Source organism: Macrobrachium rosenbergii, chromosome 10, assembly GCF_040412425.1.
Source record: "Macrobrachium rosenbergii isolate ZJJX-2024 chromosome 10, ASM4041242v1, whole genome shotgun sequence".
Classification (NCBI taxonomy): Eukaryota; Metazoa; Arthropoda; class Malacostraca; order Decapoda; family Palaemonidae; genus Macrobrachium; species Macrobrachium rosenbergii.
This window is the reverse complement of record NC_089750.1, coordinates 66,068,129-66,082,116: the sequence shown is the minus strand read 5'-3', so window position 1 is coordinate 66,082,116 and position 13,988 is coordinate 66,068,129. Positions and strand designations below refer to the sequence as shown.

The 13,988-nt window shown below is 36.1% G+C and overlaps 1 protein-coding gene across 1 annotated transcript in view; it reads right to left on the bottom strand.

The window, feature by feature from the left end:
* Positions 1 to 287: 287 nt before the first annotated feature.
* Positions 288 to 13,988, bottom strand: part of LOC136842742 (NACHT and WD repeat domain-containing protein 2) — an 89,121-nt gene continuing 75,420 nt past the window's right edge. The window contains exons 27-33 of the mRNA XM_067110481.1: positions 13,705 to 13,851; positions 10,940 to 11,078; positions 10,471 to 10,632; positions 7,395 to 7,598; positions 6,716 to 6,915; positions 5,880 to 6,069; positions 288 to 396 (exon numbers count right to left, since the gene is read on the bottom strand). Coding sequence (XP_066966582.1) covers positions 301 to 396; positions 5,880 to 6,069; positions 6,716 to 6,915; positions 7,395 to 7,598; positions 10,471 to 10,632; positions 10,940 to 11,078; positions 13,705 to 13,851 — 1,138 coding nt within the window. The 3' untranslated portion in view covers positions 288 to 300. The remainder of the gene's footprint in view (positions 397 to 5,879; positions 6,070 to 6,715; positions 6,916 to 7,394; positions 7,599 to 10,470; positions 10,633 to 10,939; positions 11,079 to 13,704; positions 13,852 to 13,988) is intronic.

Genomic DNA, 13,988 nt, shown 5'->3' with positions numbered 1-13,988 from the left:
CATCTGTCCACCCCTTTTCCTTCAAGAATCACGGGTAGACAACGTCAATTAATAATTAGTAAAAGAAAAAAAAAGAAAAAAAAAACTATAGCTTCATGTAATCAGGGATCGTATCTTTTTATTACGTGCATGTAATACCACGCATCATCTGAAGATCCCGTTCCCTGTCCTTAATCAAACATACCATTACCAGATGCGTTCCTTTCTTCTTCTTCTTCTTCTTCTTCTTCTTCTTCTTCTTCTTCTTCTTCTTCTTCTTCTTCTTCTTCTTCTTCTTCTTCTTCTTCTTCTTCTCGCTTTTCACGATCCGCTGTCATGCAGTCGGTTGGTCAACATGATCATGTTCACAGCCTTCCTGAAAGTCATTCCCTGCTTGACCTCCTCCTCCTTGTATTTCTGCAGGTACAGGGATTCAGATGACATGATAAGAATGAATGCGAACAAGTAAACGCAGAAGATGTGAAAGATACATTACAAGTGAAAGTAAAGCAGGTCGTTTGAAAGGATAACATGAAGATACAAGGTGGCAGTAGGTCAGAATTCAGTTCCGGAAATGGAAGGCCTGAAGGAGAGAGAGATTAGGCAACGAAATCTAAAAATAAATGAATAATTAAATAAATAAAATAAAATAAAAGAAATAATAAAAAATAGGACACATGCATACACTAAGAACAATTGTGCTGGATACTTGCATATCATACAACGTAGAAAGGAGGAACACAGATTAATGTACAGTATATGTCCGTGCTGATATAATTTTACGGTATGTACACGTCTCCATGCATACGTAAAGAGATTGCAACTTAACGCCAGCTGAACACAATAGCATTGCCCTGAGTGTGTTAACATACCGTGTGTCGCCTTAACAATATGGCGTGGCATCTGAACTATTTTGTCTTCGATGCGTAGTGAAGGATGACAGACGCAACAAATGTGTTTGTAGTGTTATTTGCGCCTGTAACCACTGTGTGCGTGTCTCGTAGATTCTGGTGTTGTGATTGTGAGTCTGTGTGTGTGTGTGTGTCTACCTTGGGAATATATATATACATATATACATACATACATACATACATACATACATACATCATACACACATACATATATATTATATAATATATATACATATATCTTATATATATATATATATATATATATATATATATATATATATATATATATATATATATATATATATATTATGCGGTGTATATGAATAACACTGAGGTATGAAATGAAACGGAACATCATATGCTACAGAGGGTCATTCGTTCACACTTTTTGTATTCCTCTAGAGCGGAAATTCGGTTTTCGGTTACAGCTAATAAGCTTTTGGACATTAGCAAACTGGTTTGCCCTTACGAAGGGCAGGGTTAGACGGCGGGCACGGAAGAATGGAATAGGTGACAGGGCACGAAAAGAAAATTTAAATCAAAGACGTAAGGTCAGTTTAAAGAGCCCGATGGCTTTCACTTGTGTAGGTAAGTAAACCTTGCTCACTTTCTACAAAATGAAGTAATGGCTTTTGGATTTGACTTTACAGCTCACCTGGACATAAGTGGAATCAAATAAATTAATCGGAAGTGCATGAATGCTTGCTGAAGGAAGATAGTATTTTAACTCAGACTTGTTAGAAAAAAATATGTAATATATATATATATATATATATATATATATATATATATATATATATATATATATATATATATATATATATATAGAAATGGTTAGACTTATACAGGGGATCGAAAAGTCTCTTAAATATTTGTGCAAATTTTGTTGGGCGGTGGTACAGAATCATGAGAAACGTTGTCAGCGTGACCTCGAATATACGATTAATGGTATGTTTCAAAAATCTTTCAGTTTAGAAATAAAAGCTGCTAAAAATGTTAAAGGAAATAGGAAAATGTCTTGGATATGTGTACAAACACTTTGGTTGTGGGTATGGGATAAAACAAAAAAAACAAAAAACAAAAAGACAATCACCCCCCTTATCATTTTACTGGTAAGGTTATCAACTCTAGGCGCTTTTCTTATTTTTTTATTTTTTATTTAGCTAAACCTTTCTTCACTATGCCCATAGTGCATTCTTTTAACTCTCCTTCCTTTGTGTTCATGGGTATTCCGTTTTCCCACAACAGCCTCTTCCTTGATTCTTTCTGACCCATTATTAGTTTGTCACTTCCGTATCTTTAATCTTTGGCCACAATTTATTCACCTTCCTAATATATACGCTGCTCTCACTCATCTCATTGTGCATTTGTTCATTCTTGTCACGTTGTTAGTAACATGAGGAAACCTTCCTCTGCATTTGAAAATTTGTTTCATATTCATTCTCTCTTCAACCAAGTAATGATCAGTTACATCTCCAGCCACTCATCTTACCCTTATATTCATCAGCCCACTCCTCCATCTACTCTGCACTAACATATAAGTCTACATGCCCTTTTATCCCTATTTTCTCATATTTAAGTATGATTTTGTGAACTTGAATCTTTTGAACCTAGGTAATTCTAGCACATTTGCAAAAACCTCCAAACCCACTAAACTTTACCAACTCTTTTAGATCCCATCTAGAGAAAGGGAGAAGATAGGGTGATGGAGAGTTCTCTTGCAGCTGGAGGAGATATTGCATATCGAGGCTTGCTAATAATCACCTGTATCTATGCCTCAATTAAAACATGAAAATAACACTTAATTGAAATTTCATAATTCCTGTAAAAAAAATACTGCAAAAGACATAGACCGGAAAATTGAAGTGATAACAATCCTTCACATCAGAATATAGAATCTTTCATGGAAAGGAAGAAAAATCTACTCTACTTGAAGAGATATTTACAAACGTAATGAATGTTGAAGCACAGTTATCCTAATATATTCCACTCTGAATTTCCAGTCTTAGAATATTTGACAATTCTAGAATATTTGACAATTCGTAACTATAGAAAAAAGTTTGCTAGTCAAAACAACAAGCTAAAAGGTTCTTTAAAAATGTCAAGCAAAGAACACGTCTGTTATTAGAAAAATCATGTATTTACAGACAAGCGTGATAAGAAAAAAGTTTTGAAATCAACTCACTGCCGTAAATCACTTTGGACAGCGTTCATATACAATAGGCTTCCTTCGCCTTGGTAATGTCGATCCAGTAATCTAAGTGAGAACCAACATGATCCTCTTATCTACAGGCAGTGATCGGTTGTTCTAACTGAGAAACAATACATCGACGTCTTTTGTTTCTCTCATCCTCCTTGTCAATTGGTTGCTAAGACCAGGATGATAAGTAATGAACAGCTAAAGCATACCTGACACAAATCAAGAGGTCACAGGTTCTGTGTCATAAAATAAGACTAACGGCAATCAACGTCTAAAAAGATAGGAAGAATGAATGAACTTACGTGCATATCCTGTCAGGGGAGAAATTTGTTAGCGTGGTATAATTTAGACTTGACTTAAAGTTAGAAAAATCATTGTTTAAATTCTGTTTGAACTTAAAACAAGTGGTGTAACAAATTAAAAATTAAGTATACAGTTTCAGTGTGTAACTTATGAATGATTAAGTGACAAGATATCACAACTGTTTCACTAGTTGGAAAAAATAAACTGGCACTGGAACTTACAAAAACCTCCTAGCTTTAAAACCCGGCGTTTAACGTTCAAAAGAAAGTCACGAAATTCACTTTACAAATTTAAAGTTTTTCTTTTTTTGGTGGGGTAGATACCTGTCCAATTTTTTGTCAAATACCTGTCATATAGAGACACCTATTGGAATGCTTTCTTCAATAGACTGAACAGGCCTTATGCCCTTAAGTGAAGGCAATGTGTTGAAATGAGTAAAAGGTCAATTGTACACTTGCGGACTCGAACCATTTAAAAAATATGATCTATTTGGCATTTTCCACATTAATAATTAAGCTGCCGCAGTGCCAGAATTATGTACAAGATAAATAAGTCAACCAAATCCAAGTAAATGCTTCCAATTTATTTCCATTTACTTTTAAATTCACCTACTGCCTTATTTCACGTTCTGTACAGTCATAACTTAACTACATCAGGACAGTTTTGAGTCGTCAGCTTTCTGGCACTGGTATGACCTGCATTTGACTTCTGGGCATTCCATTCAGGCCCATGTACTCATCAACATCACTTATCGCAGGTGACGATGTTTATTCGATCATTGTCATGGTTTATCTGCTTTAAGGTGTTTTGTATATTACTGGGCTTTCTTTGTTTACATTTCTTAATTTCTCTTTTCGTTCTTCGTAATTAGCATCTGGCATCTTTTGTCTGTTCATCTTGACTTTCTTCACATTTGCCATTCATCGTTTATGTTAGATGTGACCTGACCCCGTTTCGGAATTTTTTTTTAAATCAGTTCCTCTGACACTTTAATTTTCCTTCTAATAAAGTTTTTTCCATTTTGTTTATAGAGTATAAAAATAGCATTTGTCAAGAATATACAACTATGACCCTGTAATATGGAAAAAAATGAATTTGATATAAGTTCAAATATGAGTTTGATATGAATCAAATTTGTAGTAATAATGACATTTGGCTAGAAATTACATGTAAATTTAATTATTAATGACTATATATTCTACGAACACCCACCCAAAACAAAGCAATGGAAAACCCTTAATTCATCAAGAGTTAATTTCATTTTTCATTCTATATCATTTAAAACGATAAACATATTTCCGCGTAAACAAATCAACCAGTCAATCGATTAACCTGGTAAACACAAATTTTCATTAATATCAACAGGTCTAAAGATGGTGTTTATGATAATTTCCAAAAACGGGGGAACATTTTCACACACGTATACGCGAGGAGACCAAGAATAAACGTGTTCTTTAACGATCAGAATTAATAAGACCATTTTACACTGGGTGACCGCAGGTCGTAAGAGTAATTTTAACGATATATCAAGATTCCGTACACAAAAAAGGGTTCTATTTATCCTCATTGTTGCGAGTGTTAGAAATTGTTTTTAAATAAAACTGGAAGCAAGACAATGTACACACGTTTTAAAACTAAATGAGATAATGGATTGTAAAAAAAGAATTGTGGGAAATAGCTGACAAAATACATGGAATTGGGTGTTGATGATGAAGGAGAAATACGAGGAATGACATGGAGAAAAATAAAAATATATGGAACCTATTCTCACGCATTTAACAGGTGAGTAATGACAAAAGGACAGATGTACTATACGGTTTAGGCAAAACTGACAAGATATTATAAAAAAATTATTTCCGCGGAGAAAGCCGCCAAAGGATGATAAAAACAACTGAATGATGGCGATGAAGAAAACCTATTAAACAGGACAGACCTCACGAACGATATTAACAGAAGGCTACTGACTCAGACTAATTGACAAAAGATAACAATGAAAGAGGATTGACTTTGGACAAAGGATATTTACGATAACAAAGAAAATTTATGCATACAGATAAAACTGATGAAGTCTAATGAATAATAACTATTCCGCAAAAAAAAAAAAAAAATGGATAAAGCACAATTCTACATATTCTGTACAACAGACGAAAGAGCCTACCAGACAAAGTCGGAATGGAATAATAATGAAAACAATACATTTCAACTACACTTATAAAAGATTAGAAATGAAAGTTCTTCCCTTACACAAAGATGACGATGGATAATGAAGTAAACCTTAACATTTAGATTATGCTAAATAATTACTAGGTTTATAATCTTACAAAAAGGAAAATTACGCTTAAAAAAAAAAACTAAAAACTGAAGACAAAACTGACAAGCGATTATAACTGAATATTCACGGATGAACAACAACAAAAGATGTCAAGAAACAAGGACGCGTGATGAATGTGACCACAAAGATGAACTGTCATAGGATACATCCTAACCTGTGGATTCCTAGAGGGAAGCTCCTTCAGGTACTCCTTGATTCCGGGGCGCGTAGGATCTGCTACCGTCAGGGAAGAAAGGCATCCGTCTACCGTTCCAAGAACAATAGTGCGCCCGTCGTCGCTGCAAGCAATGGCAGTCAGCTCCGCTTGCACGCGATAATTAGCAATCATCTTCCCGTCTGCCAATCTGCCGATGTCACAAAAATAATTTATGTCACTGTAGCTGCCCTTCTTCTTCTTCTTCTTCTTCTTCTTCTTCTTCTTCTTCTTCTTCTTCTTCTTCTTCTTCTTCTTCTTCTTCTTCTTCTCTCTCTCTCTCTCTCTCTCTCTCTCTCTCTCTCTCTCTCTCTCTCTCTCTATGTTTGTATGCTTCTTTCTCCCTTTGCTTATTGTATGCCATTCCCATCTTCACGCCTCTCTCTCTCTCTCTCTCTCTCTCTCTCTCTCTCTCTCTCTCTCTCTCTCTCTCTCTCTCTCTCTCTCTATGTTTGTATGCTTCTTTCTCCCTTTGCTTATTGTATGCCATTCCCATCTTCACTCCTCTCTCTCTCTCTCTCTCTCTCTCTCTCTCTCACCTCTGAACAAAGCAGCTTTAGACAATGCATTTGTGGACCAGGCACATCTCATTTTTGGATCCTCTCTTACAAATAAAAGCAACAATAATAATAATATGAAAGGCCTTCACCCTTTTCACTAAGAACTTGCTAGCATGTCAAATGAGTAGCACCCAATCCTTAAAAAAATAAAGTAAAGTAAGCCTATGCGACTTTACCCCCTACCACCAATAAAACATTGAATATATCACTAAGTGATCAAATACAGGATCCTCTCACCTGAAGACCCTAATGGTTTTCCTCCCACCGTGGTAATAAAGCACGTATTCATCCGTTCTGGTGAACCCGCAGATGACAGAGAAGACGCCCTCTGCTACTCTCGGGATGAGAGTTCTGACAGAAGTCCCGTGGCGAAGTTCCAACAACTCGAGACCGCCTCGAGCTGGGGCATAAAGACCGTATCGACCATCCCTAGATACCTGTTTAGAAATGATAGCCTGTCAACTATTGGTCATCCTTAGAATTCAGAATACAACGTTTATTAAGTATTGGTCATCAATAGATACCTGTTTAGGAACAATAAGAGGCTCAGTTTTCTTTAAATTTGTGCCTATATATGTCTTTAATTTCTTAATGAAACTAGCATGTTTCTATCTTTCGATCTACAAAACATGATAGCCTGTTAACTATCGGTCATCCTTAGATTTCAGAATTCAAAGTTCATTAAGAATTGACCAACCTTAGATACCTCTTTGGAAACAATAAGGAGCTCAGTTTTCTCTAAATTCGTGTGTATATAAGTCTTTAATTATTAAAGAAGCTAGCACGTTTCTGTCTTACGAGGGCTCGGTTTTCTTTAAATTTGTGTTTACATAAGTCTTTAATTTCTTAGTGAAACTGGCATGTTTCTATCTTTCGATCTATAAAACAATAAGAGGAATACATATCAGTATCTTACCTTTCCACCCCATTTGGCAATTGATCGGACAAATTTCTTGGTCTTGATGTCAATAATATTTCCTTTGTCTGGATCGATAAGAGCAACTTGCGTCGGTTTGTTTGGCAGGGGCACTACCATATGCCACTCCTTGTAACCCGGGTACTTCAGGGGTATCTTATGAACTAGTGTACCCGTCTTGGCATGGTATATTATCAAAGTATCCTGCAAAAAATCAAAGTCAAATACTCACAGAATTGTCCACGCAGAGAAAGTGCACAGGAATTGGGAGTTTTATGCATAAATAAGAAACTGAAATTATGGTTTCCTACTTATTTATTAACTTATTTTTGTTTTGTTTTGAAGAAGGGATGGGTGTAGACACAGTCTCTAAGCCTGAAATTTTCAAGTAAAAGTTTATTTTCATTTTGAGAATGGTCTTCTTTTTTAAACACTTATCGTTGTAGCTCCCCTTAATAAAACATAACTTAATTGTAAGGGTATTCATTAATCAATAAAGGTATTATTCAGCGGACAGTCGCATTCTGTTCATTGTCGAAGTAGTTTTATTCCTCAAAACTTAATTTTGAATTTAATTAAGAGAGCTGACACGAATGATTGTTATTTGACTGAGTTAATATTCTATAAGAGAGGAAGTGCACAGATATGTAACCTAGCCTATATGCTGTATGCTAGGCTATAAAGAACACACAACAGATACAGTATAAGTCAGCACTCCACGTCCCGTCTGTGCGTTTTTTTTTAACTTTTACTTATATTACCATACTATTCCTGCGTTACTGTAGCAAGAATTCGTAAACCAATTGACTCTTTGCTAATGTTAGGTTGACATCGACAAAAGCGCAGAGGAGACGGAAGTAAGATTAGGGATCCATTAAATTACAAACTTCCATTTTCTATAGTGGTGATTATTTACGTTTTCTTTTTACAGTTTTACTATAACTCGTATATTTTAAGTAGATTAGCATTTTCTGTAAAAATTTTACTTCACTGTTTTGATGTTCATTGTAAGCGGCAATTCAAACCAGAAAACACTAAAGAAGTAATTTTGGAAGACAGAAAACGATCTAGTTAATGAATTCCGACAATTTTGTTAAAAATTATGGTAGATCTAAGTAGTAGATCCGCGGCGGCGATTTCCTTCTAACTTTACTTTTTCCACAGTATTTTGGTTGCTAATTACGGATTTATCTTCAATTTTTGTCGCACGAATGTAATTAACCTGTAATTAATCCCTGAAGTCCATCCAATACGGGGTTTCCATACGCGATCTTCACAAGACAGAGCACGGCTACGTCTGTTTCGAACGGTTCATATCCCGTCCGCCAAGTGCAATAACTTGTTAACGTATGGGTACCGCATCCGCCGCCTCTCCCCCCCGCCCCCCGGCCCCGGACCGGTGCTAAACACGGCGAAGGGACATTCCATTTGGCCGACAAGAAACAAATGCACCGCCAGCATCAGAAGCCCTAAATGTGTAGAAAAAAACAGTTTGCAAGGTAAAAACAGGCGCGGAGCTAATACTTAGAATTACCAATGATGGTATACTGTAAAGTACAAAATATACCAAACAAGCCTAGCAGAGTCAGAAATAATAAAATATCTCACCCTCGCAATATTTGTGAACACTTAAGGCCAAATTGTTTCTGGTAAAGAAAACACACTTATTTTTTTTTTTTTAAATCTGATATCCATAATCAGATCTGGATTAACTATTAAGCGAAATATGAACGTGCTTAGGGCCTCAAAAGAAGAGGGGGCCCTATAAAGGTTTCTTTCAGTGCCAGATTTACAATAGACCATGGTGCAACCGTGCAAATGCTGCAGCTGGACCAAGTAATGAGAAAAAAATAAATGGAAAAATTAATTAATGACAAAACATACATACAAGAATGTTAATATTAACAAAATATTGTTATCAATAATATTAAAGTAATAAAGAGATTAGTAATATATTCTAATTGGAAATACAACAAACAACTCGCTTAGAACGTGTGCAGTACGACAGACAGTATAACTCGTCAAGCGTCACAAGAGACACCGTAGATCTTATGCCGGCCCTGTTTCATATGCTTCGGGGAAGAACGGCACCTTCCTTAATGGTCATGATTACCAACAACGAATGAGCGCATAAAATATACATAAAAAGCATGGTTTTCAAGATTTTTGCACGTACATCGCTAAAAGCTAACCATAAAATCATTATACCTAATGGTGCAATGTGAACACACTTGGTTGATTTTATGTATCTACTATCTCGAAATTTTAGTAGAAAAACGTACACCCAACAATCGTTCCAACCGGGTAATCATATTTTTTCAAGTTATAAATCTGTTTTAACTCTGTCAACAAATGTCTCACACATCTGTAGAGTTAATACCAAAGACACACACAGTTGCGCTCAGATACGAGTAAATAGCTATACTCTCACGCACAGGTGCTTCAGCTGTACCTAAGAGGCGATTCACTTGTTACTCAGGCGAACTACGTACATTTTACGCATTTGTGGTGCGAGCAGGATCCAGGGGGCGAGTGTGTACGAAACCTACGCTTTTGTAGAGATAAACGTTCACGTATACTACTAAAGTCGCAGAACTATCAAAAAAGGGCCAGGAAAGGCGACTGCAGTGGTATGGCCATGTGATGAGAAGGGATGAGACATACATTATGTAGGGAGGAGAGTGATGCAGATGGAGGTACCTGGTGGGAGAGCAAGAGGAAGACTGAAAAAGCGAAGGCGGATGGATGTAGTTAGAGAAGACCTGAGAGACAAACAATTGCCAGAGGACGATGTGTTTGACCGAGCCAGGTGGAGGAAAGCTGTCAGAAACATCGACCCCACACAGAAGTGGGAAAAGATGCAGAAGAAGAAGAAGAAGAAATACTCACGCATACTACACCTACGCAAGTCATACTGAAGTCATACTCGTTACACAAGTGACATAGATTTTAAATATGTGCAAATGGATAATGCAAGACACACATACATACACACACACACACACACACACAAACGCTGGCAAGAATACCAGTTATAGAATTAAATCATATTTACCATATCATCTTCCATTCATACCTTGATTCCCTCAGCTGCTGGAATGACCAGGAACAGTCCATCGGCCGAAACCGCTATGTTCCTGAAGGTGCGGATCGGGTAATCGAATTCATACACCTTGGCACCGTCAGGTATGGAACGCGTCACCAATACGCATGACAGCTCACCTGTGCTTAAAGCCACCTGTGCTCAAAGACGAATTTGTCAAAAGTATTTCATTTTAATATATATTATATCGTTAGGCATATATATATATATATATATATATACATCTTCACTCACTGGAGTGGTTTCTAAATCTAAACTTTTATTTATTTCTCAAATATATCACATAATACATTCCAAAAATCATGATGTAATGCCACTGAACGATCTGTCATTCATTACAAAAATAAGAAAAGTCTTGCATATCAAAACTGAAAGCAAGATTCGCAAAGGAGTTTTAAAGATTAATACTCGAACCCTGAAGAAAATTCAGTCTGTCTATTACCTTGGAAACCGTGACGCACTTCGTATCACTGTCCAACAGCATTAATTGCTGGACGTTCTTCTGTTCCGCTTTGAACACAACTGCCTGCGCGCGCACGTTCCATATCAAGAGGTTGCCAGATTCCGTTGATATGATGTACCTTGATCAAGAAGAATATAACAGGTAAATAAATCTCCGAAATGCCTACAAATAAGTGCATCTGAGTTAGAAATCTGAAAGTAATGAAGAAATGAGTTATAAATAATGAAAAATGTTTTTGAATAAAAATTGTGTTAACTACATAAATTCTGTTCAGATTACTAATCGATATCGACGTGATTTGGTATGTGAATTATTCTTTTTAATCCAGTTACGACTAAGGTCATTGACGTGTGAGTAGTAAGTTTCCTAGTCATCAAACGTAATATATATATATATATATATATATATATATATATATATATATATATATATGTATATATATATATATATATATATATATATATATATATATATATATATATACTGTATATATATATATATATATATATATATATATATATATATATATATATATATATATATGTATATATATATGTATGTATGTATAAAGTATACATACATACATTGACTGTCGGTTTAGATAAACTACAGCTGTAATAATGCTAAATTTCCTGAGCCTAAGACTGGTAACTAGTTAATTACATAATGAGTATACGTAGGTGCGTCTAGCAGATCCATAAAAATAATTAAGACGCAAGCAAAAGGTTTTGGAGATGTCTGTTGCTGATGAACAACAGCATTTTATAGTCTTAAAACCACGAATAAATGTCATTCTGTTTAATGGAAATAAAATACCATGAAATTTTGAGGGAAGCTAATGATTAGAAGAAGTGAATTATGCTAAACGAAGATAAACAGATTCTAGCTCATTCCCCGTAATTCGCGTGAAACTTTCATCGACCAAGCAACAGGTGTCAGCTGCGGAAGGTCTTTACCGATTTGCACTTCTACCAACTACGAGTAAGTGCTGCCAGTGACACGGAGACACCTTCGCGTTTTCAGTTGCGTATTACCAACGCCCTTGCATGTGTCGCCACCCACGTGTTGCTAAGACACAGTTATACATTCAACCGTCGAAAGCTCTGGGCGTGTGGAATTGGTAGACTATAAGGAATAGAGTTCGTGAGTCACCACTACTCGTTTTCCTGCAGAGATCATTCTTGCTAACACACCCTGCTAACCGACCACGAATTTTATGAAGGCGGACTGTTTTCGTCAGAGGCTATGCTATGAACAACTGGGTACCTTTCTTATCAATAATTAAAATTATGGAAGTACTGTTGATGGCAAACTGACTAGACAATATTCAGATTCAGCTCCAGTATTTCCTGCTCAATATTCAGAGCAATGTGGCTCTAGCAAATTCATTTTATTAAGGCGGATTGTTTTCATCAGAGGCTAAGCTCTAGACAACAGTGTACTTTTCTTATAAAAAATTAAAGTTATATTCCAATTCAGCTCTAGTATTTCCTGCTCAGAGTTAGCGCAATGTAGCTTTGGTAAATTTGCCCCTAGTTCTTCAATTCAGTCAAAGGGGGTTGCAGAGTTAGCTAATCCTGTTTGTGCTAATTGTAATTTTCTAGTACTTACAAACTGCTACATGGTTAAGAATAGGAGCAATACGGAAGTTAAGCCACATCCCAAATGTGGTTTTGTTATGAAAACTAATTGGAAAGCCTTACCCAGTCTTAGGCTTAATATATTAAAGTTTTGGGTTCCAGTCCTTGTGATTTTCCAAAGATTTCTGAGGCCTTATTAATTCTTGTGTATATCTTCTGTTTCCAACGGTGGGGAGAATGCAGCCCTCAGCACACTAAAATCTTTCCTGATACCTGTGCATGTCGTGTTGGTCACTGCTTTCAATGTATTGTCTTTGCCAGAGAAGATTATTTCAGGTTGCTAAGGCCTGGTCTAAATGCAGCAGAGCAAAGCAAATCAAGGCATCCAGGTTTGGTCAGCAATCCACATTAAAAGAACTAAGATTAATTTTCAGCCTTGTTGCTTTGAAAGTAATGACAAAGAAGCATGATGGGCAGTCATTAGAATGACATCAGGAGTATCCTGGTATGTTAATAACATGGATGTCCATGTTACATCTTCAGTAACCTTTGTGGCCAAGAAGTTACTTCACTTAAAGCAAAGACAGATGCTAATCACTGCCCAAAGTTAGGCTTAGCCAAATAGGCCATCTAGCCGGTCTGAGTCTACTTGGCCAAAGTATTGATGTGCTTAGCAGACAAAAGTTGACAGAAGAAAAATACAGAAACCTAGATGTTAAAGTACTCTGAAAGAAACGGCCAAAATTCTGCCTCCTAGCTGGCAACTGATTGATGAGTGTTTTTTTTTTATTTAATATTATTTATTTATTTCTATTTATTTATTTACTTGTTTATTTATTCATTTATTTAGGCTATTTATTTATTTATTTATTTATTTATTTATTTATTTTTTTTTTTTTTACATTTCCGATAACAGTTCTAAGAGATACTAAAGGAAAATTCCTGGTCTAGACTTAAGCCAAATGTTTCAGAGCACTATAAGTCGCGTCATTTTTTTTCAAGTAATTGGAAACTTTCAATCACGGGATAGCAGAGGCTATACTGCTGCATACTGTCAGCTGCATATTGCCAGTGCCAGGCGAAGGTTATAAAATTTAAACATTCTCATGAAACACGCACCTGCATTAAGAACACACAGACCATGTATACCTTTGTCCTGCTTACCTGCTGTCGTTGGTTATTCCAGCTTGAGTCACAATAGCACCCAGGGGCGAGTCTGCCAGCTTACTCACCAGTTTCCCCAATTTCAGATTCCATATACCAACGCAATTTCTCGTTACCGTCACAGCCAGGGGCATGTTTGGCGCTAGGCTGAAATGTAAATGCATAGACATCCTTAGTTTTCTTAAATTAACTTCCTTTGCAATTCATCAGTATTATCAGCTACTGAATGATAATTGATTCTGATGTGATCCACAGAAAGAAGATTTGTGAATTTTAGCATCTGC